General features: G+C 28.1%; 2 protein-coding genes across 7 annotated transcripts; both read left to right on the top strand.

Annotated features, from left to right (window-relative positions):
- The first annotated feature begins 664 nt into the window (after positions 1-664).
- LOC126844958 (orphan steroid hormone receptor 2-like) lies at positions 665-25,163 on the top strand. Of its 3 annotated transcripts, none has more exons than XM_050583482.1 (10): positions 17,786-18,130; positions 19,033-19,185; positions 20,940-21,119; positions 21,258-21,491; positions 22,045-22,217; positions 22,292-22,518; positions 23,037-23,202; positions 23,479-23,587; positions 23,653-23,895; positions 24,276-25,156. In XM_050583482.1, the coding sequence occupies exons 2-10, from the start codon at positions 19,095-19,097 to the stop codon at positions 24,314-24,316; spliced, it is 1,464 nt and encodes a 487-aa protein (XP_050439439.1). In that variant the 5' UTR covers positions 17,786-18,130; positions 19,033-19,094; the 3' UTR covers positions 24,317-25,156. The 3 variants fall into 3 exon arrangements, with proteins under 3 accessions (XP_050439440.1, XP_050439439.1, XP_050439438.1); XM_050583481.1 differs by having other exon boundaries at positions 22,289-22,518; positions 24,276-25,147; XM_050583483.1 differs by lacking the exons at positions 17,786-18,130; positions 19,033-19,185; positions 20,940-21,119; positions 21,258-21,491 and adding exons at positions 665-818; positions 1,178-1,411 and having other exon boundaries at positions 22,289-22,518; positions 24,276-25,163.
- On the top strand, positions 1,495-10,484 carry LOC126844959 (uncharacterized). Of its 4 annotated transcripts, none has more exons than XM_050583487.1 (7): positions 1,495-2,479; positions 5,577-5,660; positions 5,748-5,849; positions 6,638-6,676; positions 7,336-7,575; positions 8,458-8,824; positions 10,197-10,484. In XM_050583487.1, exons 2-7 carry the CDS (start codon positions 5,612-5,614, stop codon positions 10,318-10,320), a joined length of 921 nt encoding a protein of 306 aa, XP_050439444.1. In that variant the 5' UTR covers positions 1,495-2,479; positions 5,577-5,611; the 3' UTR covers positions 10,321-10,484. The 4 variants fall into 4 exon arrangements, with proteins under 4 accessions (XP_050439444.1, XP_050439441.1, XP_050439443.1 ...); XM_050583484.1 differs by having other exon boundaries at positions 1,496-2,479; positions 5,539-5,660; positions 10,197-10,483; XM_050583486.1 differs by lacking the exon at positions 1,495-2,479 and adding an exon at positions 2,485-2,594 and having other exon boundaries at positions 5,539-5,660; positions 10,197-10,483.
- Positions 25,164-27,636: the final 2,473 nt, after the last annotated feature.

The raw sequence follows: 27,636 nt of genomic DNA, 5'->3' as shown, positions 1-27,636 counted from the left end.
ACGTACTATTGGTTTTATTTTGATCAAAATCGAGTTAAAGGTACATCGATCTTACGGTAAGAAGTGCGACGGATATTTTTATCTCTAATCTATTATCTCTATTTTTAGCTCTAATCTCTTTTCTCTTAACTAATATATAATCTCTATTTTATCTCTAATCTCTTTCCTCTATTCTATTATCTGTAATCTAGTATCTCGAATATCTTATCACTAATCTATTATCTCTAATCTCCCCCTTTTCCTCCGCCGCCGCCGAGGGTGACGTCAGAGTGTTACATCCAGCGTTACGTTTCGGATAAATATTAAGAATGACCCCCAGCGGTAAAACATACATGTTAAAAATCAAACAAACTAATTTTATCATTTTTTTTTTAAAACGCACTATTTCTATCTTGATCCAAAACCATTGAGTAATATTATATACTTAATGCCAACACGTACTATTTCTAAAACATAATATATTATTTTTGTTTACTGTTATATTTTATTAAATTGTATGGTTTAAATATATTATGTAAAGCAGTATTTGTTTTTATATTACCTAACATTTTCATAAGGATTGTGCCAACACAAATTATTAAAAAAAATATCGTTCGTATCTTTGAAACATTAAAAGTTATTCCCGCAAAAAAAATGTGATATCCCGTTTTGTGTGATAAAGTTCCTTTATCATTAAAATGGTGAACCGATGATTTAGTCGATGTAGAGAGCCTAAGTCGAGGTATTCAATTACATTTAATATTTTAATAGTTCTATTGAATTCATACTTAAAATGTCAAGAAGAACACACATCATGATAAGTAATGCAAAAAAAAATGGTAAGTATAGTGTAATATTATGCTCAAGCAAAATACACTATTAGTTGAAAATAGTACGTTTTAATTATATTAAATACTTAAAAAACAGTATATAAGTATGAAAAATAAATGTTAACTTTTTTCTTAATGTAATACGTTTTATGTACAATTTCTGGTCTATAGAAACATAGAAAAGTAGATGCTTACTAAATAGTCTTAATCAAAAAACATACATGTTTACTGCATTTAGTCTTTAAAAATAATATTATATCAAAAAAAATATCTAATTTTGAATGTATATAAAATTTAATACAATATACATTTATACAGTCTAAATCAATAATAATTGATCTAATTATATATATTTTTTTCTCAATCAGCCGTGCAACATGAAAGAAAACCAGTTTCCGATAGACCAGAATCAGTACAAATGTCTACCAGTCCAGATAATAACAATATCCCTACATTTTCTTACGGAAGCAGTTCTTTTGTAAAAAGTGAAATGGCATCTTTTATTAAAAATGATTTACCATTTATTAAAACAGAAATACCATTCGCAACTCACCGCTCATTGTTTAATGATCAAGCAGCAGCTCAGTTACTACAGTCGTCAAGTAATTTTCTTATAACAATATAATATGAACCTATTATTATTGACGGTAAACGTCAAAACGTTAGCACTACGAAAAAAAATGTTCTACACACTGTCATGGACGGCTTTATTCGCAAATGCATTTATAAGCTAAACCCCAGATTACTCGTGTAGATAAATATCTATTACTATAATAATAATATACTTGACACTCAACCATACAAGTGCTCTATACATTATAACACTCAGATTTTATTAAAAAATTATAGTCATTTCCATAATGTAACATCAACGACCTCGTGTATCTATGCTTTCATCGATTGTAGTTTCGAACGCAACCAATACTGTACCTATATTGTCCGTTCTATTTTTTTTTTTGCAACATTGTCATAAACGGTATTTGATAAATTTCAGAAACACGCACGTGTGTGTACTGTAATTCTATTATGAAGGTACTAGACAGTGACAAACCGTGTGAGATTAAAGTATTATCGAACTAGAGTTGGCGCATTCTAATCTTGACAAATAAAGGCGTTCTTTTAATCGAACCACTTTAGATACAAAAATGGTTGTTGTACGCTGTACAATCAACAGCATTTAGAAACACAAAAATGTGCAAAATAATCCATTGATGAATGCATGGAAAAAATTACAATTTAAAATTTGATGTTGAACATGGTTATTTGTATATTTAATCTATGACTTGACGCTTAACCCATTATTTTTATTCGTTATTAGATTATTGTCGGTAATTTGACAACAAGTAACAACATTAACCAAAGAAAATAAAAATAATAATCATAGATAAAGAATAACGTCTTACAGATTAAAAGATATCTACGTCTACCTGCTGTAATTCGTTTATAATGAGTTTTGTCGTCGTCGAAGTTGTAACTTGCAACCCCACCTTACAACTAAATGTCTAGTAGTGTTAGTATTGTTGTATAATTAGTATTGTTTTTTATTACTTATCAGTCCATTTCTCGACGAGTTGACTACTGTCTCTTATGTTTTATGATCAATTTAAAATCGTCTGAACAATAACACTTTTACCTAGTAGAATATAAGACGTACTTAACTTGTTAAATAGGTATGTGCAGTGATTTTAAATGTTATAATTATTGTATAAGTTTATTAGTATTATACCTAATACAAAAAAAAAGTAAATTTAAAACAATTAATATTGAAAACATCCAACCTACCTGGTAATACATATAATCTTTTAATATTTATCTAGCTATGATAAGTATCTATCTCCTCACTATTATCATTGATAATAATATTAGTAATTATAATTCACTTACTTAAATTTTTAAAAATCAAGAAAGTTATAACTTCCCCCCAACACTTTTATGATTTATGGTCTTGCTTCATTGTATACCTTTAAACTCTCAGCTCCATAGAAAGGCCAATAGTGTTTAATAATTAAGTACAGTTAGATATTTGATTTTGCATTTGAGCATTAATTCATTTGAAAAAAAATTTCAATGTACGATAAATTTAATTAGTGAATTATTTTCAAGTTATTCATTTGGGTTTTTAATACATTAATGATGTGCTATATCTACAGAAAACTCCACCTAAATGTAAAACTAATTAAAATATTTTTCAAAAAATAAAAGCGTGTTTAAGTGGAAAAATGTGTAAAATATATAAAAAGTCTCCTTCCTCCCTTTCTAGGAAAAGGGATAAATGACATCTTGTTTTGTTTTTTAACTGTAATTAGTAATACCATTGAGTATATATTGTACAATATATACTCAATGGTAATACTATGTTATTATACGAAGAATTTTCTACAAAAGATTAATTAATTTGACTTTTTATAAAAAAAAATGATAAAATTAAAGATTATTATAATTGTTTAAGGCATTTGTTCGTTAAAAAAAGGTGTGAACATAATTAATTTTTTGTACATATTAATTTAATTATATATTATCAATTTTCATGTTTATGAAATACATTTGCAACCTTATTGATTACAGTTACTCCAGTTATCCTAAAAAATGTAACATAGATACCTACTATTTGATTTTTAATTTATTAGGCAATTTATTAATTATGTGTTGAATATAGTGTGATCAAATTTAAGTGTCACTAATGGGTGGCTTATTTATTAAAGTATCACATGTTTTGTAATATATTATTTATTGTGATTTAAATTGTACAGATTATATATTTTCTCAATATAAAAAATATATATATATATTTATTAAAAATTAAATATATATAATGGTTCTCAGAAATGAAGATGGTACAATTATTTTAAATAGACTTTATTAGGAATTGTTAGCAACCAAGGGCTTTTTAAACATCTAAAAATGTACTTAATAAGTAGAAAATTAAGAAAAACCATGTTTTATTCTTAATTAGGTGGTTTTTATCGATTTATCAAGCTTAATAATAAATTACAAGCCATTTGACTATGAAACGCATTAGTACCACGTACTGGCGGTCCTAGGTAGCGTTTCCAGTCTAGTAACCAACCAGGCGTACCCCTAAAAACCCAGTAAGAAACCTCACTATCGTTATGTTACTTGATGTCTCACGTTCTCGGCTACACCTCCCGACAACAATCGTGTATGACTCAAAGTTCATGTGCTCGATTATGACCGTACTAAGGGATTTGTGCACATAGACGGTTCACAAATACCGGTGAGTCATACCGATTGCTTACCTTCAGTTAGGCCAGTAGTAATATATTACTATTACTGCCGACCTGTGCCTCCCGGTCTTAAGCCTTTCTTTCTTTTCCCTTTATAAACAGTTATTCTATTTATATAATATTTTAACTCGCTACGTGTTTTGCACATTTTTATATTATAATTATCTTTATTAGACCAATGTCAGACATTCAACATTATTATTTATTTACCTCAAACCCAATTCCTCTTACCCCTTAAGTTAGGGAAGGTAAACGTGCTCGACTAGTAAAATCCAAACGTTACAAGTATTACCTCTATGTAATACTTTTTTTTAATATTGACCTTTATTATTTACACAAGTTTTCTAACTCGTTAAAATTGATTAACTCGTTGTACAATTTTTAAAGCTTATTGAAATGTCTTAATTATTTTATTTAAAGAATGATTAAATTATAAATTACAAAAATGTATACAGTTTTTGTTAGGTATTAATCAAAATTACAATAAAAAAGAAGGATCGGCAGGTAAAAGGTATTAAGTCATAATTATTATTTAAAATAATATATGATTGCAAATTATAATTAATATTAAATAATAACAAAAAAAAACATACATCACTTAAATACAGACCTATAGTTAATAGTTTTATTGTCACACAAATCACAATTCCTCTAACCAAAAAAAATGTATTGCTTTTATTTAAACAATTAAAAAGATAACGATTAAACGTTACAAATATAATTAAATTAGTACTTCCTACAGTTGTTATGTATTATATTTAATGATAAAATCTGATTGTTATAATGTATAGAGCACTTAATGTTGTTACTTGTTGTCAAATTACCGACAATAATCTAATAACGAATAAAAATAATGGGTTAAGCGTCAAGTCATAGATTAAATATACAAATAACCATGTTCAACATCAAATTTTAAATTGTAATTTTTTCCATGCATTCATCAATGGATTATTTTGCACATTTTTGTGTTTCTAAATGCTGTTGATTGTACAGCGTACAACAACCATTTTTGTATCTAAAGTGGTTCGATTAAAAGAACGCCTTTATTTGTCAAGATTAGAATGCGCCAACTCTAGTTCGATAATACTTTAATCTCACACGGTTTGTCACTGTCTAGTACCTTCATAATAGAATTACAGTACACACACGTGCGTGTTTCTGAAATTTATCAAATACCGTTTATGACAATGTTGCAAAAAAAAAAATAGAACGGACAATATAGGTACAGTATTGGTTGCGTTCGAAACTACAATCGATGAAAGCATAGATACACGAGGTCGTTGATGTTACATTATGGAAATGACTATAATTTTTTAATAAAATCTGAGTGTTATAATGTATAGAGCACTTGTATGGTTGAGTGTCAAGTATATTATTATTATAGTAATAGATATTTATCTACACGAGTAATCTGGGGTTTAGCTTATAAATGCATTTGCGAATAAAGCCGTCCATGACAGTGTGTAGAACATTTTTTTTCGTAGTGCTAACGTTTTGACGTTTACCCACACATATACCTAAGGTGTTTAGGTCCAGTCAGTTTTTCATCTCTTGAACATGGCGTATGCTCTGCAAACGGTTGGAAGCACTACTAGTTCTGTCAAAGGTACTCGTTGCACTTAACTTCGTCAGTATATAGCCTAAATTTGTCTTTCCTACCGTTTTTTATTTGTGTTTGTATATTCGTTTCCAGACGATTCTGAAGTGTTGGAATTGGAGGATGCGTCCAACTCGGTCGCCGAACACATAATTGGCAACAGCGCAGCAGTAAAAGATCTGGGAAACCCCACAGCGAGTAAGCTTGTTTTTTCGGTAGTACTTCATACGAACAACTCTTAAGTTTTATTTTCTTTGACTTCAACGTAGCTTGTGTAGTATTCAAGTAGGCAATTCCCTTTTTTGTGGAACACCAATCGATCAGCAGCTTTGCAATTATTAACTTTTACCGCCGTGTAGAAATACAAATACCTACACAATTGTATACCTGCTTATTGTACAGTTTATATAATCAATAAAAAATACTTTAAAAAACACGCGTCCCAATACACGATCCATTTTACATTGAACATTCCAACATGACTACCTTGCGTCCTTTAGACAGTCCAAAGCACAACACAGACCGTTACTGTTGCGCCATACTATTAGTTTTAGATACGGCCTGGAGAGAGTCTTATACTATATAAATTGATTAGAACCAAATTTATTCAATTTTGTATTTATTTATTCAACTATGTTATACTATTATTTACCTTCGAATACTGTAATGTAATAAAATATCAATATTATTTCTAATATTGTGTTTATTTATTAAAAATATAATTATACTTAAATCCTAGTTTATCAGTAAATTAATCGTTTGTAAACACGCTTTGGTCGATTTAAGAAATTGGTTTTTGTATATTGAAAATGGCTCATTATTATTGAGCTGTATGTGTCCTTGTGGACTTAACGTAAGACATCTTTAGTCTTGTCAATTTCAATTCTCCAACCGTTGGTATCTCTTATCATTTGCTTGTTACGGAGCCTCCAAGAGTTATAACACATTTTAAAATTAATCAATCAATTATATGTTTGTGTTTTAAGATGGTACAGCCAAGTCTACCCAACAAGCACAAAATTATGGTAAGTTTTAACTGAAAATTAATATACTATATTGAATATTAATACATATGTCATCCTTCTTTTTGTTATTAATTATCATATTGGTTTTATGTTGTATACCTTTCCAATGCATTCTATTATATGTGCTAATTACACCATTCTTAGACGAAAGTAAGGCTTTTCCAAAATTAGATCTAATAATTAATGCTTGATATACTTATATGTAATTGTAAATGGTGATCATAGTTAATTTTTTATTGCTACGAATGTGTAAGCTTAAGATTGTGGATTAGTCTAAATTTAGTTAAAATGTAGAATAATTTGGAGTATGAATTTTTACAACTTGATTTGAAGTATATGTTATGTTTAGCCAGCGTATACATTTCAGGAGCGCAGTTTTAGGATTACAACTAAGGTTTACCTATTTTAAGCTGATCATTTGGATCAAACTATAACACGGGCTAATATATATATACTATATTTGAATTAATATTTTGAAAAATATATTTTATAAAGGCTTCTCAAACAGTGGCTCGTGGCATTAATCTCTTCAAATCTCACACTTAACGTTTACCTTTTGTTATTAATTTTCTTTTAACCTTCAATTCCTTCTAGTTTTATATCAGACATATACACCCGAGTAAAGCTTAAAATACTGCTAAAAATGCAATTTGATTTAGACAAAAGCAACGGCGGCGACAATGAAGAAGGCGTAATTTCAATTAGTCTGCTTCTCTGGACATTTTTTCAAGCTATTGGATTGGCCTTCGTGGCCGCCATCGTTTGCATTTCCGTAATATACAAAGAGGGATATTTTAGCGAGTCAGGTAATGGAAACTCGGTGGTCATCAGTAAGACACAGATACGCAATTGGCACTTTACACTGGGCACAGTGGGATTCATATACCTTTACGGAAATTGTAAGTATGAACATTGACCTAATTAGTTTATGTACTGGCGGATGGTAAACTATGACGGGTACTTCTGTTGACAACGGGAATTCAGCATTAAAGTAGTCGCTATGCTTTTGCATAGTACCGCTTATCAGTATATTTTAAAACCTATGGTATGAGTAAATAATATTTCCATCCGAAATTCTCAAAGAACAACAGAAAAATATTACTATGGACTTCGGACGGGTTAGGTTGGATTAAAATTGCAGTTGAAAATTCAACTTGACGTTCTGAGAACACATACTTCAAGTCATTAAGAGGGCGTCGCACCGGTGATTTTCAGTGGTAAAAACATGTTTAAGCAGACTGAAAATAACTCGATTAATTTTAGGTTTAGAGTAAAAGCACCCACTATATAATTAAAAGAAAACAATATGCTGGAGGGCAAGACGGTGCCAAAAAATTTTTTTTTTGAAAAGTTAGTCATTTAAAAATGTAAAATAGTCGTTATTTCTAAACTATTTATTGAGCGTTATACTTGGAATAATGAAAAAAACGCACCGTCTTGCCCTCTGGAATATTGTTTTCTTTTAATTTTATAATGGGTGCTTTTACTCTAAAACCAAAATTAAGCGAGTTTTTTTCAGTCTGCTTAAACATGTAGAGATGAAAAAACATTTTTAAATCGCTTTCGAGGATGCTGTGATAGTCCAAATAATAAATTAAGTACCGAAATAGAGTCCTAGTTATTGAACTAATAATTACACATCACAGTTTAACCTATAAATTAAGATTTTGTGAATATTATACTAACCATTAGACCTGAAGCCTAGCTGTTCTAGTGACAATAGAGCTAAGTTAGGCTAGCCTTGCACGTCTTGGTATAATTATTAAGTTTATTATTTTCAGCCATGTTAATGATAAAAAAAGGTAAAAAAAATGCCACTCTGCCTTTCATTTTGGTAAATACGTTTGCATTTCTCGTATCGGTGCTGTCTGTCTTTATTGCGGTTGTGCGCAAGGAAATGGGCAAATCTAGCGATTCCCCAGACTCGAAAAGTGTGCTGTCGGATCACTTGTTTTCGCTACACTCTTGGATCGGCGCCACTGCTATGTTGTTTTTCACGTTGCAGTGGCTTACCGCTGTGATAACCTTTGCAATGCCTCGCTTTCACAGAATCGGTTTGTTGCTAGGCAAGCAGTTCAGTCTATACACAATAGTGATCGCCACCTTAGCCAGCTTAATCGGAGTTAACGAGCACGCCATTTGCAAATTGTAAGCTTAACAACATTGCATAATCATATTTTGCGTTCAATAATTCATTTAAGCACAAATTATCTGATGGAGTAACTTATTCCTATTGGCAATATATACCCAGTAAATTACAAAAGACAATGTTTAAATACGTTTCTTCTTCCTCGTCTCGTCCAGTACAAATGGAATAGGCCAAAAAATCGTCTCGCTCTTCCTTATTAGCTAATCCAAAATACCTACATCATTTTTTCTACACTATTTACCACTTACTATCCAAGTGTACTCGCATCACTTAAATTCCATTACCGAGTTACACAATATTCAACAAATTTATCATTTTTAAAGTTATTCAAATTTAATAGTTGAACAGGAACACTAGGTAGTGTACTTGTGATGGGTGATTACCATACAGATTACATAATATAAACAATGTAATATATAATGCGTATACATATGATAACATACACGACAAACCATAAATATAACTTTAATACCTTGTAACAACCCTGTAGCCCTGTACGTATGTATTGCAGGCTGTTTGAGTGTTGTCACAATCGTGGTGATAGGTTTTTAGATATTTAATAGAATAACTTCAGAGTAAATCACAAACATTTAATTTAATATACTTATAAAACATGTACAACGACAAACAGTTAATAGCATAAGTTCAGTATGCTTAAAAAATATGATGATTAAGACAATTATAAGCCGCTTAAGACTTCAAAAGAAGATGATAGGTAGAAACTTCAAGTGTAGTGTATGGTGGTCCCAGCACATCTGGTCTGCTATGACTGAAGTTTCCCTTATATGTTGGTCCGCTCGCTGAATGGCCGTGGGAATCCTCGCAATTATCGAAAGTCCGCGTGTGGATGACCTCGCTCGTCCATGACATCCGCTTATGTCAACGGTGGAGGAAGGGTAGAGGCATGAGAGTGCAGCCTTCGCATGGTCGAAATTGGCTAGCTTCGATGTGAGATTCGCACGGTAGTTGCCAAAACGTTAAGTTTCTCTTAGTGGTTGGCCTCGTGTTTGAGGTCAACTGTGAACAGAATTGCAAGTTGTCTGCTTTCGCAAGATGCTGTAATGACCTTTTGGGTCTGATGTGAAATCGGCACGTGTGGTACATTCATATTTAGCAATATTTAACAATGAGAAGTTATATAATATAATATATAGATATATGTATATGTTAGTCCTGATAAGTTGTACAATGTAATAAATATATATATGTATCTATTAGCCCTGATAAGGGTGGGTCCGTTACAACCTTATTAAATTTATTGGACTGTAGAAAATGTATAAATGACAGCTGATGTGTGATTTATGATCACAGAACAAATATTAAAATATTATATATTGTTATTACAAAAAATATTGTTTGTTTTTTTTGCAGAAATACGGAATACAAAAAATACCCATCTGAGGGTTTGGCTTTAAACAGTTTTGGAATCTTGGTGTTAATATTCTCACTCTTAACTATTTACGCTATGGTTAGGAAACGAAATTACAATGATTAATTCTACTACGCGTTTAACGTAGAGAATAATTATTTACTTATAGAATGATAATGAATGAATATGTTTTTTTATTATATTATTATAAATGTTTAAAAATACTGCCTACTAAAAAATATAATGACGTATACCAAATTATTTTCGTTAAGTATTATGTATCTAATATTAGAATGTCATATATTTGGTAAATTAAGTATTATAATAGTTTATACATGTTATATTACTTCGATTGGATACTTAGTCGTATTTCTTATATTTAATGTATCATACCATATCATCCTATTTCTTTATCAATGTGTTATTATCAATTTAAAAAATATATACTTAGGTACTTTTGATTAGGATATTAATGCGTACCTATTTATTAAAATACACACCAAGTTCGATTGTATCACTCAGTGGCGGATTTACGGGGGTATGGGTCCATAGGGTCTTGACCCCCATCCCAAGACGCCGATATAATATTATATAATGAAATAATAATATTCATAGGAATTCATAGGGTTGCAAACTGTTTAACAGTATTGACCAAATTTTGCAAAAATAAAAAATAAATTCGATTTTATTTTGTAAAATATTTACCTTTAAACTTTAATTAATACAAATTACATTAATATAACATAAATAAAAGTACAGCCAACACTTTTTTATTGGCATTAGCCTTTAAAATACATATTATTTAAAAAATAATGTTGAAAATCCACCACTGGTACCACTCATCTAACGAAATATAAAACTATAAAAGTGTTAAGTGTAATGTGACTAATTATGAAGTAAGCCTACTAAGTGTCAACTGTCAGTGATCACTGATCTGGTTAAGACAGTTATAAACTTATAATCTAGTTAAGACCTGACAATTATTAATTACCGCAGTAACCTATAATCAGAACTCAATTATTTGAGTATGTGTGTATAAATTATAGCTATATCCATTGATAAAATAATTTTAATATGATGTCATGAATATTTTTTAATTATTTTAATAATTAAATAAATACATACTTCAAATAATTTAGGTGTATTTAATTTTTATGTTCACTTTTTTATAGTGTTCTTCTCGCCTTTTTAAAATATGTATTGTCTAATTCATGTGAACTTTGTTATCTATATGTAAAAAGATTTATGTATTCATCAGCATATATTAGGGTATCGTGGATTGTAGACTAGCCACTTTCATTAGATAAAGTAAGAAGTACAAATTTACATGTTTTATTAGTATTAAACCGTTTTCTAGATTAGTCCATTATATTTATAAAATGTATTACCTATGTATGCCATACAAGAATGCTCAATAATTCTTATTAGAAAAGCTTGATTAAAAATTTTTAATAATTAAAGTCTATAGCTATGTTGCATATAGTATTGGGAAAATAGTTTGTCGTGAAGTGGGTTAATTAATTTTGCAAGATTTGAAAAATACCCTTACAAAAGTGTTAGCGAGTTAAAGAAAAGGGCATTCGGTCATAGGTTCCCAGATGGTCAGAAGCTCCCAAGTTACCACAGTGGTTATTGTTATCATAACCGTTATCACAAAATATAACTGTTTTAACTTTTAACTTTTAATTAGAATTTAAAGTAAAGTATTACTAAATGTATATACCTAGTTAATTTTGTTGTTATAATTATTTCATTTAAATCGTAAGTTAGAACTTATAAAACTGTATTTGGCTACTACTGGCTAAAACATAATATTCTAGTTATTCTTCATAACTTTATTTATTATTAATAATAATGCTCACGAAGGCAATATTTACAATTAGTATGAGTGTAAATATTAAACGACCTTACAAATCAAGTTTGGTTTTAATATGTAGGTATGATAATAATCATTAAATGAACCACTAATTTAAAAAAAACCCTAGTTATTTTTTCCGCTCCACTGAAAAACATTGAATCATGGATATGTTTTAGCATTACGGGTCCGTATAACCATAAAGATTTTATTTGTATTAATATACATTGCAAATTGACGGCCGCCAATGTCGCACTTCCTAAGTACGAGGGTCCTATGTTAAGAAGTTTGCTATGCATTGCTCAGCAACTATAGCGAATGATAATTTATATGAGACGCATACCGTCAGAACAGCTTAACTTATTAAAAACTACATTTTATTAGAATAATGTAATATAAAAAAAAATTCAAAGTATCCACACTACAAGCGGATACATAGGCACATGTACATGTTAGTATTTTTTAATATTTGGCCTTAATCGATTAATTGGTCGGAACCAGGAACACCGTAGCAGACATATACGGCAAAGAAATGAAAGTCCAACTCCATCTGCATCTCCAACTCGAACTCCATCTACATCCCAATAACATATCTCTAATCTCACATATCATTATTCATGTCTCATTGAAGTACCGAATACCTTTTTAAAAATTTTAACATCACCATTTTATGGTGGCGGCGGAAATGAACACGTGTGTGTTCTAAAACCCTGTACCCATAATTATAGTTCAATATATAATCTCGATCTTTATGTCGATGGGAGTATTAATGTCGATTACATCCTTATGTCTATACTCTAATACACGAAATCGTAACACGAATTTCATAATGACTCCCAGCCTAAAAACATACCTATGTTAAAAATAATAATAATTTCTGATATTAGGGAAATAAAAAACTCGATTTATGAACACAACAATAAATACATAGTCCATCTCTAAGCAACAGCTATTTTTCATTCGCAATTGAGTAATTGAATAATTCGCAATTGGATTTATTTTATATTTTTATCAAATATACTAAACAATTTTCAAAAACTGCAGTTTTGTTTTTTTTTTTTTTTACTGTCAAAAACAACGTTAGCTGTTCCTAAAGACCGTCCAGATCTGTCATAATGTACTGTTGCTGTTTTTAATAGTCCAAACTCATCAAATAATTCCTGTATGTCTGTAGAAGTAACTTCAAAGTCCAAGTTTGAAAAAACAATTATGTGTTTATTAGTAGTTGAAAGTCCACCTCTAATATTTTGTCTCTTAGGTGTATCATACATGTCATGAGTCCAAGATGAATTTACATCACTCTTTTGTGTATGGTGAAAATCCGTTGGAACTCCTTGCCGCCGGCTTGCCTCTACGCATAGGGCCACCACTGCCACCACTGCCACCACTTCCGGCACAGTTCGATCGAAAATTGGATCCGCCACCACGTTTGGCATTACCACCTCTGGGACCTTGTCTGCCACCACTACGACGTATATTGGACTCATGACATGATGACATGTATGATGGACCTAAGAGACAAAATATTAGAGGTAGACTTTCAACTACTAATATACACAAAATTGTTATTTCATATTTGGACTTTGGAGTTACTTCTACAGACATACAGGAATTATTTGATGAGTTTGGACCATTAAAAACAGTAACAGTACATTATGACAGATCTGGACGGTCTTTAGGAACGGCTGACGTTGTTTTTAACAATAAAAAAAAAACTGCAGTTTTTGAAAATTTTGTAGTATATTTCATAAAAATATTGAAATATGAAATACAATATCATATAATCAATAATAGATACCAATTAAAGAAGACTAAGACTGAATAGCTAGAAACAAGAACAATTTTGACCACTCTGGAAGATTTTTATACTTTCGACTGGTACTTTTCAAAATCCTAAGAATGTATAAGTTAGAACTGATAGTATAATAATATGGGTCAGAACTGGTTAATTAATTGAATTTTTTTCAATTTTTATAAATATTTTAGTAAATTATAAAATAATAATTTTGATGATTTACCCCTTGTTTATTATTATTATGTGTAAAACTTGTAAAATATCGATTGAGTTTCATCTGTGAAAATTAATTCATATTAAAAACAGTAGTTATGAACCAAAGTATGGCATACTGTATAACTAGTATAATATGTAACAAATTTAATATTTAAATTTTATATCTTACTTTTTTTTTATTATTTTAAAACTATTACCAGAAAATGTATATGTAGGATAATCAAGAATGAATGAAAATATCAAAAAGCTGTAAAGAACCAAAAGGGTCACACGACCTAACATTTGGAGCAAATGGTAGTGACGTATTAGTTGAGAATAATAATATTAGTTAATTTCTATTAACTAATATAAATTATTCATAAAGATTATTTTTATTTATTAAATGTATTTCCATTTTCCATGTATTAATTACAATTGTATACTTATAAAAAAAAAAGAAATACAAATTTTAATTAGAATTGAGAAAAGAATATTTGTTAATATTACAAACAATATTCTGGATTTTGACTGACGTAAATTGTATTATGCGAAAATTGTTTATAAACACACATTTAGATCTCATTAAATTTAAACATCAATAAAGTTTGTCAGCTATTAAATAAACTAAATACTTTTAAATTGTATTTTATGAAATTTAATTTAATGAAAGTATGTAAGAAACAAATTTTGAATGAAGCGTACTTTTTTAGGATATTTTCACACATGTTTTTCAATAACGGAAAGAGTAAGGGGTTTTAAGGATGGACTGAGCCCTCATAATTTTTTTGTTCATCTATATTTGTTAAGAATTCTATATAATATATATATATATATATAATTTTGTTTATTATTTATACTCGGAATTTATAAATATAATTTATTTTGTTACGGAATAAAAAGAAGAATAGATAGAAAATAAGTATTTGTGTGTATGTGTTCCATATTGTTGTTTCATTTCTTCAATGTATTATATTTGAAATATATTTTTGAGTGGAAAAATAATATTTTATGGTTAGAATACTTTTTTCATTTTTTACAATGTTTTAACTTGTTTACTGTTTCCGTTTTTTTTTTTTACTTAAAAAAAAAATTTACTATAATGCAGTGATTTTGTTAATAATTAAAAGAAGAATATGCTAGATTTATTTTAAAATAATATAATTTTTGTAGTTATTCTTTTTGAAAAAATTTGTGTTTATGTTATATTAAGTTAATATAACATATTTCAATTTTGTAAAGATATACGAGGTTTTTAGAAACTTTACTAGGTTATTTAGGAAACAGATTTTTTATTTTTTTATGTAAAAAATTGAGTTTTAATACTGAAAAAACTGCAAGTTTAATTAATTTAATTAGAAGAAACTGAAATTTTGAATGAAAATATGTTTCCTACATAACATAGTAAAGTAGCCAAATAACTCGAATCTCTTTACAGATTTGAAATTGGACCATAATAAGTAGTCAAAATTTTGTCTGGCTTTTAGGTCTAAAACGTCAAAAAAACAGACTTTAAGGAAAGGTCATTGTGACACAGTTTACATGCACCCGATATTGTCATGCAACCAATTTTCCTCAATTAATTAAAAGACTCTCATGAATTGATTACCTACTCAAGTATAAAATACGATAAAATTGCGAAGTTTTAACTATTGTTCCTCCGTATGATTACATACAAAATTAAATACAAATAACCACCAGATCACTGATATCGAACGATGTTGCAATTTTTATGACTTAATAAACTAAATAATTTTTATTTATAAAATATTTAACAATATAAAGTCAACTGTCCCGAGAAAATGAAAAATATTCATATAAAGTAGTCGAAGTTTTGTCTAGCTTTTTGGTCTAAATTAAGCAAAAATTATATAAAATAAAAATAATACCTTGAAGCTTGCAAAAATTAATTAACATGGTCGAAATTTATTAAAACCACTTTTTTCTTAAATATTGCTTATACAAAGTGCTTAAAAACAGACAGCATAAGTGCCCCAGAACTCCCACAGAAAAAAAACAGGTGAATCCGATGTATGTAAACTCCACCGAGAAGTTAAGACCATGTTGTTATTATTTATAAAGTATGTAAGATATAAAATGATGTATAAATAACATTTATGAAGGCGTTAAAAAAGTAATACTTGTATGTATTTTGTCAAGAAACAAATAAAACAATTTTAAGAAGCCAGTACTCTGTCTAGTGGGGCATAGTATGGATGGAGAATATTGGAGCAGTGGAGGTCACGGGTATTATGATTTATTACAACTAAAGTCTGAGAGTGATAATGTCACTTTCAAATAAAAAAAGTTTGTAGTTGATTTTTGAAAAAATTGTATAATATGTTATAGCCCCATTCTAGATTTACCTTAGGTTTAATTTTCAGACCTAAATACCTGAAACTTTGCTTGAAAATGTGAATTAAAGGAAAAATGTATATCCCTTTTAGGGGAAAGTGTATATATTTTTTTGGTTTGTCAATGTTTATCGTTAGTACTCATATTATCACAGTATAAATGAAATTCTATGGTATTATGTCTTAAGAATATTCCATACAAATTTGGAACTAACTTAGCCATTTTTTAAAAAGTTATAGAGCGCCGTAATTAAAGTTAAAAAATTAAGAAAAACAATATTTTGAAGGGGAGGGAGTTAACTTTTTAGATTTTCGGATCAATAATGAATAAGGTACCTTCGCCTATGATTTTTGTTTGATGAGTTGCTACCATAAAAATTCGACTAAAAAAGGAAATAAAGAAAAAATGCCACCCCTTCTAGGGGGAAAGGGTTTATCATTTTGTTTAGTTTTTTAACTTTTATCTTTTATTCGACTATTTTTAAAAAGTTAATAGAGCGCTATAATTTTAAGTCTAAAAAAAAAGTGAACTTTTGGGTGTTTTTCTCGACTTTGAAGTGGAAAGAAAGAACTTTTTACAATTGTGGCCCAGTTAAGTACCTTTCTGGTACGATTTCTGGTTTATAGGGTTGCTAATTGCTATACGAAATAATTGATTCATCGGTTAGAAGATGTCTTGTGTTCAGACACAAAAAAGAATAAAAACACATTAGGTGTAGTAAAAATAAAACCTTCTAATTTACGCATCAAGCTAAAAATACAAATATTTTATTATTTATTATTTACAAGTATTAGCAAATCACTTTTAATGTAGGTTTAGTTGCTACCTATTACAATTTAAACAATATTTTTTACTTAAATAAACCTTTTTTTTAAAAAATCAGACTGCAGACATAATTATATTATTAATAAATGGTGCCTCTATTGACCCCTTCCCCTTTTATAATGCAATTGAACCTTATCCTATTTTGTCAAAAAGTAAGTTCAGGTAGCTGGTAAGTGTAGGTAGTTACCTGTTACTTCTTACTTCTTTTTTCTAACAAGAACCATTGCGTGTCCGGAGCTCAGGTATCTATTACCTAAAATTATAGCCACGTTTTGTGGAGGTAGTTTACGATCTCACCATACAGCTGACAATTACATCTGGAATAAAAAATAAAAAACATGTAAATCAAAATTTAATAAAATAAGTACAGGTTGATTAGGTTGAATCAATAAAAATTTGCAAATGTAACTAATTTAATGAGGAATTGGAAAGCAATTTCAGTGATTTTGAGCTGAATAATATTTTACCAAGGTATTGTTGTAAATGTAATAAAATAAACAGCTGTAGGTAGAAGTAGGGTATCAGATACAGGCGTTCCCATTCTTATCAGTTTTCCTCATCTTATTAGAAATTGTCTGATCGCGATAACAAAGTTTGGTGTCTTTTCTTTTCTTTTTGTTGTTCTTATTTAATAGTTTAGTTAAGTCAATATTCTATAGTTTTTCATGACCCAAGCAAAAACATTAATTATCTAATTGTTTGACACCATCCTAAGAACAAACATGGATGTAGCTGGCTTACCTAGATTAAGTCGAACACTGAACAATGGGTTTATTTACAATTTTACTGCAAACAATTTTTTTAGTTACTTCTGCGTTTTATACTTTATACACTGATACCTACATGAGATTATGCTAAACGTATACATGTTTGTTATTTGAGATTTTGTTCGTACAATGATCGTAGCTATTAAGGTAATTACTAATTTTGTTATTACTAATTCTATGTGCGATTCAGATATTACATATTGTATAACCTAAGGTTAAGCATAACAATATATAAACCATTTAAGATTGAATTGTTCTAAACATTTTCTTCACTTCTTTTCTTTTATGTTTTAAAATTACATTTTTTCAAGACCTAAATCATATTTATATGTTATTAATACAATATATACATATATGAATAATTATTATACCTGCAAATTTTAACTGTGACTTATCACAGAATGATAATTAATTTGATAATGATTTAATAAGTTAATATGTTATTTTAGAGTGATGTAAACCCCTAAGTGTATAGCATAAATAGTTGAATAAATACGGCCTGAATGATATAACGCTTTGACCTCATTGATATAGTTTGATCAAAATGATCGTTCTAGTGGCCATTATTTTCAACGGTTGGAATCTGTTTTAGCCATTTTGGGCAACATAACATTATTACTTAGAGAGCGCTAAATATATGGTTTTAAGTGTGGATTGTGATTAAACTGCTTAGGCAATGCGCACCTAATATTTAAATATGGACATAAATGTGTGTAATGCTGACAGTTGTGACTTATGATAAAGAAACTTTGATAAAATATTATTTGCCATCAGGTTTTGATGAAATCAAAGTCGATATTATTGATATGTACATTTGGACAATTGATACCTATTACAAAAAATTTAATTGTTCATAGAAGCAATAAATTAAATTAGACACCTTAGACAATTTGCTGTGACAACGACCTTCTTGTCTAAATTATTAATTTTAAAACTAACATTTTCTTTTTAATTAAATTTTATAAATAGATTATGTATACAGACTTATAACTATTTTAATTATTTATATTGTATAAATAAATATTTACAAATTATGTTATGTTTTACAGGTCTATTAAACGAGAAAGAAACAAGACAAATGTCTAATGTTTGATTGACATAAGTTATTAATATGAATATTGATGAGATGATAGGTAACGATAAGATGCATTCATTTTGTTTACCTGTTGAATCATGTGTTGTTTGTGGTGACAGAGCATCGGGTAAGTGATTTCACTTAAATGCATTCTACAAAAAACATGTAAGGTTTTTTTTTTGTTAAATTTATTTATTTGTTATAGTATTTTAAAGTTTATAACTCTTATTGATGGATACAAATTAATGATTTTTATAATCAAAATGTTCTCTTAACCGAGTGAATCAATTAAAATAAAAAATTATTCTATATCAAACTTAATAAAAATTTAATTATTGTTGGACATTGGTGCAACATATTTGTTATAAAAGTTTATACTGTATTATACTAAAATTAAAATCTTTAATAATGATACGTGTTAAACAAGTAATGCCCGTAATATAAGTATCTGGTCGTTTCATCCTAAGTAATAACAATAAAAATTTGTTGTATATATTTTGTTTATAACTCTAACTTTGATCAAATATAAAAAGTATAAAGTACTAAAAGTATAAATATAAAGTAAAAAAATCCAGGTCAGTAGTGTTGGAACATATAATGGAGGCTGATAAAAAGTTTGACTATAATTTTTTTATTTTACAACTACGCACTAGATCGGGTTAGTCCCTTCTGGTTAAAATAGTGTATGATATTTTTTCTGGTTTTTTTTATCAAATCTGTTAGGTTAAATCAAAGGAAAATTACTAAAGCTCGGATGTTTGACTTATCATATATTTTAGTGAAATCAGAATTCTACCCAAATAAAATATAAATTCAACTTATAAAGACTAGATTTCAAATCAGCAAACTTATATATTGTATATATTGGACTCTTTTCAGCATATATTTGCTTATAATAATTAATTCTAGATTTAGTAACATAATTGTTAGTATAATTGAAGAGTGGAATCAAAAAAGGCTGTAAGTGCCAATCGATGAGGAAATTTCTGCCTTATTGTGTTACATTGGCATTGGAACATACAACATTTTTGGCTGAAAAAATGGTACTTAAAGCCTTTTTTGATTTCACTCTTCATTATTATTAAAAGTGTTCCATTTTATTATTATCTTTAATCGAGTTTATGAGTATGAGCTAAAAAAAATTACACACAATATGAAAAAAGTAACAAAAAATGTCATTGTCCTTTTAAATTTGATAACATACCAAAATAATAGTTATCACAAAATAATAATCACATCAAAATTCAATGTTATCTTGATACGTATAATACCTTTTTTAATAATTAACCTTTGTGAAATTTTATATCATGTCAAATTTGCTATTTAAAAATAAAGGCATATAATTGCATATTTTGATATTTTTGAATGCATATTTTAATATATTTTGTTCATTAACAAATAAGCTCTAAAACTTACATTAGTTTAAGAACAAGAATTTACAATATTTTTAGAAAAAGTTAGAGCATGCCTTATTTAAAGCTGAAAAATATGTACATTTTTAGGACAGATATATTCTTTTTTTGACTTCACCTTAATATATTACATTTTGTGTACAATTTCTGGTCCATAGTAACATAAGAATGTGCTAACTAAATAGTCTGCATATGCGTGAAAACTTACATTATGGGTGCTTAAATGATGTACATTGTTTACATTATAATAACCACGATAATGAATTTTGTATTTCATATTAATTGATTAACTATATTTATGTATTTCATCATAAAATAATACAATTACTTTTTGAGTAAGCAAAATTTTAATATAAAAATAGTTTTCTATAATTGTGATGAATTTGTTAAGGATGAATTGACCTAAAACCTTATAAAATTTGTTCAATAACATTTACCTATATGATGACGTAAATTATTTTTGTTACAGGTCGTCATTATGGAGCCATTAGCTGTGAAGGTTGTAAAGGTTTTTTTAAAAGGTCTATTCGTAAACAGCTTGGTTATCAATGCCGAGGCAGCAAAATGTGTGAGGTAACAAAAAATCACCGTAATCGTTGCCAATATTGCCGCCTTCAAAAGTGCTTAACCATGGGCATGAGAAGTGATTGTAAGTACTTGGTATTTACTGATATTTAGTACTGGAATATCAATAAAACGATCCTAATTTATTTATGTATATCACTTACTTACATAGTCTAAGTCAATAATAATTGATCTAATTATATTTGTTTTTTTTCTCAATCAGCCGTGCAACATGAAAGAAAACCGGTTTCCGATAGACCGGAATCAGTACAAATGTCTACCAGTCCAGATAATAACAATATCCCTACATTTTCTTACGGAAGCAGTTCTTTTGTAAAAAGTGAAATGGCATCTTTTATTAAAAATGATTTACCATTTATTAAAACAGAAATACCATTTGCAACTCACCGCTCATTGTTTAATGATCAAGCAGCAGCTCAGTTACTACAGTCGTCAAGTAATTTTCTTATAACAATATAATATGAACCTATTATTATTTCCTTGTGAATCTTTATTGCAATTATTATATATATTTTGAATGTTATAAAATATATATTATAATTTTATCACAAATATTTAAATAATAAATGATTAATTAAACGTAAATTTTTATTTATCGCTTCATATAGGTTAAACAAATTATTCAAATAATACCTAACTCTATATTTAAATAAGACTTTTTCCCTCTTTTTTTTCTTACTAAACATAAGAAATATTATAATTATTAATTATTTATCTTAAATAATGACGACAAGTAAAATGTTTGTTATTTAATAATAATCCTTCTCTTGTGAAGAACTAGTGAATATTCAATTTTGTAAGAAAAACATTTTGTATGGAATGAGTAATGACGACCCTAAATGGGTCGCTAAGGCTGAAATCCTATACTACTAACAATAAAAATGATTTATTTAAATTATTAATAAGACTATTATGGTATAAAATTATTTTTGATAATAAACGTTTCATTATGTGTTTTAGCCTATTTAAAATTTATTTAAATTTATTAGGTGAGAATGACACTTCTTTTCGTAATCAAAGTTATATGGATTATTATATGGCAGAAGACGACGAATCATCAGCTAGTCATTCTCCGAGCAACGATGCTGATGTTAAGCCATTTAGTCAGGATAACAAAAGCCTATTAGCACTAGCACTAGATTCTATGAACAATATAACTCAGGTAAATATTTTATTGTTTATTTTGTAATCCGTTTACCAGTGTACTGATGATAAAATTTATTATGATCACAGCAGAGTTCTAATGGTGGTGATTCGACATACGAAAACGAAACTGCTCGAGATTACAAAGTTATTGATATATCTGGAGAAATAATGCCTCCGGCAAACATTGTCTTCCCATTCCAATCTCCGAGCCCAAAATGCATGTATTTAAACTTGCATTTTATCTGTGAAAGTGCATCTAGGCTGTTATTTTTAACAATAAACTGGGTTCAGAGTCTTCCAGCCTTTCAACTCCTTTCGTAATAACAATTTATATTATTATTAATAACTTAAGTAAACCAGAGGTTGTTTTATTGTTAATATTCTCGTGTTCTTTCTCTATTTTAAATAAATAAAAAAAAATCTTTATCAAATTAAAACTATCTGGGTATATATAATTTAATAAACAAAGCAATAATTGTCTGTTGTGAAAATATTGACTGGTTGATAGCCAGTTTATATTATTATTGATTACTTGATTCATTGTAGGAATAACAGTTAAAATATTAATTAGAATTTGTTTATATTATTTAATAAATAATATAATAAACAGACTGCCATTTATTAAATAACCATTAAAAGTTTTCAAATTTTATTTTTATTTAAATATATACAAAAAGGGAAGGAGCATGAGAGGGAATTATTTAGTTAAGTAACATCACTTAGTATTAAATATATAAAAAAAATCAGTGTAATCAGTGATAAAACAATCTCTTAGTATGTTATATTCTAGTACCTAAAAAAAATGTAAATTTAATATAGACTATTATTTTTTTAGATTTGAAACTCAATTGAGTTTATTAAAGAATGCATGGCCGCAGTTGTTTGTGTTAGGCTTAACACAGTGTGCTGAAGCTTTATCTCTGATGCCAGTCCTTACTTCTATGATAACCCATTTACAAAATGAAAGTATTCAATCACAAAATTCAATCAAAGCTAAAGAGGTAAATTAAAGACTATAAGGTTCAATTTTTTTGTTTTCATATTCAATACGTATTACTTTTTTTATAATAAATCGACAGCTTACTATAAAAATAGTCGTCTTGATTATAAAGTGATAGTAATTCTAGTTATGAAAATGTTTATTTATTTAGTCCATCTCAAAAAGCGATTTTGCTTAGAATCAATCTTTAAAAGTAGAAAGTGATGGCCAATAATTAAATATTATTTATTTTTATTAAAGATAGAATTGTATTAATAAGATATAATTACATTTTTAGCTAGTTGATTATCTAAGTAAACTTCAGGATTACATTACTGAAATGGAAAATATAGAAGTGACTAAAGAAGAATATGCTTATTTGAAGATAATTTCTCTATTCAATACTGGTATGTGCTTTATTTCTAATAAGTATACTATCTAATAATTATATTTATTATTCTATGTTATCTAGATAATCCTTCTGAGAGACAACAGCTGTACAAACTTCAAGAAAAAGCTCTTAAGGAGTTAAAACAACATATTAACAAAGAAAACTCAGATGAACACCGCATAGCTATTTTATTGTTACGTCTTCCAGCGCTGCGATCTCTACAACCAAACATCATTGAAGAAATATTTTTTTCTAGTCTTCTAGGCAGTTTTCAGATTGACACAGTCATTCCACACATATTAAAAATGAAAGGATCTAATTCAGGTGAATTATAATATTATTTTTATAATTGGGTTGTACTTTACTTGAATTTAAACAGTATATTATACAGTGGTGACTCTCAAATTTATGTTGGTTAATGTTATGTACTTAATTAATTTTTAAGTTATTGATTTACTAAATGACATAATAAGGGTTTGTGGTAAAATGTGTATGACAGTAGTGTGTAACGCTCATTGTAATTTTGTCAACACTTGGTCACTACAGCTTCGTTACTGTACGAAATCCGTGATAAGGAACCATCATACATTTTACCAAAAATGTACTGTCCTCCTTGGCGGAGGCAGTGATAGCTCCTAATAGCCATTTAAGTTAAAACCAATAGAATATAATTGAATAAATTTAAAATAAATGTATTTTTTCAGAATATGAAGACTTTGTTACTAAAAATTTGTTATCGTCATAATGCAACGAATCTGTTCCTCACATCTTTACGGCAATGTTTATAATATTTAATTTTATTATGCTACTCAACAATAAGCAGCAGACGAATAAAATTATTAAAGTATTAATATATATATATATTAGGTGTGCTCCATTAGTTATTACTTAATCAAATTACGCCAGAATATTTTTAGTCTCTTATGGTATAGTGATGAGATTAAAATAACCCAATATGCAGATTAACCATCAGTATTTTTTTAAAAAATAGTTATTATTACTGGAAAATACAATCTTAAAACTATGTATATATGCGTTATGGTTATGACAAATTTATTTTTGGAAATGGCTGTACATCTCACAAAATGATAGAATTAAAAAAAAATTGTTTTAAAAGAAAGACCTATTTTAAGTTACATTGACAACAGTTAATGACAAAAATGTCGAGTATTCGCTCTTATTATCATTCAGTTAGTGAATTTTTGAAAAATCTAAATCCAATGCGTCTTGTCTAGTAATAGAACCTTGAGCAAGTCTTTTCTTAAAAAAAAAAAAATAATTACATTAATAATCAAAATCCAATTGTATAATATAACATTCATTGGGCGGGACCTTTAGCTACTATTTAATGTTCATTAATTTAAAAGTAAAAATATATATATTTATTAATTATTATTATTGTATATCTGTCATAATAATAATTATAAGCTGTTTACTATCAATTAAAATATTTGTGGTTAAAGTAATCTATACGGTAAAGGGTTTTATTAATTATTTAATTTACTAGTTTTAATCATATATTTGTTTTATAATTTTTGTAAATTATATTTTCCGCTTATGTTAAATTTAAATATAACTAAATGTACTTAAAATTTTAAGTTTATGTTCCTTCACTAACACTTGAGTATCCCAAATATAATTTTAACTATTAACTTAATACATTTTCCTTAGTAACATTTATGAAGTTTTTAATTAATTAAAATACTATACCACTTCAAAATAACTATTGTTTTATGTATTCATGATAAGTGATATATATATATATATATATATTATAAATGAGGTGCTTAACGATATTTCGGTTTTTTTTGTTTTCATAAAATAAGTGTTTTTTAATGGCTTGTATTTAATATTAAAAAAGAACAACTCCGATTTCTTTTTTTTTGTAATTGTGGAAGATGGAAGTGTTTATTTATTTGTTATTTTTTTCAGACGTTTGCCATTATTTTTTGTTGCAATTATTTTCACTATATTATAATTTAAAAAAAAAAATTTATAAATGTATTTTATCTTTAAGTATAAGTACTTTGGGGGGTCTGAAAGAGTCAGTCTAGTAGTATATAAAAATGTGTATACAAGTACACATGAAAATTTTGAATTTTCATTAAGTGTGTCTAAAAGTATTATTAGATGAATCATTTGACAGTTTATTTGTTTAAAAGTATTTTCATTTAAGAATAGAGATTAGCTGTTTTAGAACCAAAGTACGCATTATTAAATATAATATATAATTATTGTAGGAAGTACTAATTTAATTTAATTTGTAACGTTCAATCGTTATATCGTGTTAGTTGTTTAAAACAAAGCAATATGTCTTTTGGGTTAGAGGAATTGTGTGACAATAAAACTATTAACTATAGGTGCGTATTTTAGTGATGTAGTTTATTTTATTTTATTATTATTACTTATTATTAATTTAAATTTTATATCATATATTATAATAAATAATCATTATGACTAATTTTATTATTTTCATTATTATTGTAATAATTTTAAAGTTGTTTTCAGTTTGTATTATATTGTGTATTTTTTTTTTGTATACATAAAGATTTAGCATATTAATGCTAATAACAAATTGACAATAAAATTTGACTTAAGTGCTGTGTGTTTAACCGATTTTATAATGCTTGGTGTATTTATTTATCTATCATTTATATTATTCACCTTTATGTATTCCTACGGTTATAAATAAAATAGCATTATTTATTTATGGTCAACGGGACTTATCTGACTACATAGTATACATACCGCATAGTTAATCACTATAAGTCTTGTTTGGCTAATTCGGAAAGTAATAGAACAGTGACAGGCATGATATGCGGTGGTGAGTTAACGGATGATTTTTTGTTTTCTAAATAACCCGTACGCCAGATCACGCGGATCAACGAATACATTTCCAAAGGGATTTTGGTTTTTGATGGGAAACATCTTATGGCGCGATACGGGAGTAAGGCATTCATCCGATCACCATGAAACTTTGGGAAGTTGTTGAGTACACTCCCGGGAAGGTAACTGGCATTGTACTTTTCGAAAATTCTTAATTTTTCTAAAAATATTATTAATAATATTTTTCTTAAAAAGTAATATCAATAAAATGATCGTTCTCGAGAAGCGAATGAGGACTATAGTAGAATGTAGAATTATAGTTATACTAAATCTTTTATAATCAAGAAACAAAAATAGAGCAAAACAATTATTACTATATCACTTTAGCTTAAGTATAATCTGTATTTATTATAACAAGTAACATAATAAACAAATTGACACTAACATAACATAATATACAAATTTATTTAAAATCATCAATCAAAATTGCTTTTTGTGCAATTCTAAACTGTTTAGTTAATATAAAAAAATATATACATAATAGGTAAAATATAAATTATGAATAAACTAATTGGCTCCTGACGTTAAGAACTTACGAATTACTTGAAAGTCGATTCCGAAAAAAAAATCATTTTGTTTTATAAAAACATAAAAAAAACTTAAGACCATTAAACTCTTGTCGACTGGATTTTTAACCGACTTCAAGTATATTTCTTTTGTATAAGTCTTAATCAACTTTTGAATGTGCAGTAATATTTCATCATCATTTATGCTATCCAAATCCATTCTGCCGTCCGAAAACGAAGGATGTTTATTAACGAGCCGTTTATTTATGTCTTGTATTGTTGTGTGTAAATACTCTATCCTCATGTCCCAGCTTTCCTTGGACGGGGGGGTACTGACTCGGTTTAGGGTGTTTAAGAATTCGCCGAGTAACGAATGTTGCAAACCAAAATACGTTACGATCTGGTTCAGGACGATGGCAAGCCTCTTGAAATATATATTATAATTTGTCATACACGCCGAACATACTGTTTGCATCATATACTCGGGCAGTGTTTTTATATGTAGTAAAAACTTCGCCGTGATCTGCACAATTATTGTTTGCACGAAATCGAAGAAGAACGTTTGGAAATTTCTTATGCTTTTTAATCCGTGTTTTAGAGTCGTCACGTCGAACGCTTGTTTGAATAGATCATTGAAACGTTTCGTATTCACCTCCCAGAACTCGTTATTCAT

The sequence above is a fragment of the Adelges cooleyi genome, unplaced genomic scaffold (genome assembly GCF_023614345.1).
Source record: "Adelges cooleyi isolate 19-005CV unplaced genomic scaffold, UGA_ACOO_1.1 ACOO_flye_CR_arks_rails_tigmint_CR_PRNA_651, whole genome shotgun sequence".
Taxonomy (NCBI): Eukaryota; Metazoa; Arthropoda; class Insecta; order Hemiptera; family Adelgidae; genus Adelges; species Adelges cooleyi.
Note: the sequence above shows the minus strand (reverse complement) of the source record. Positions and strands in the feature narration are given on the sequence as shown.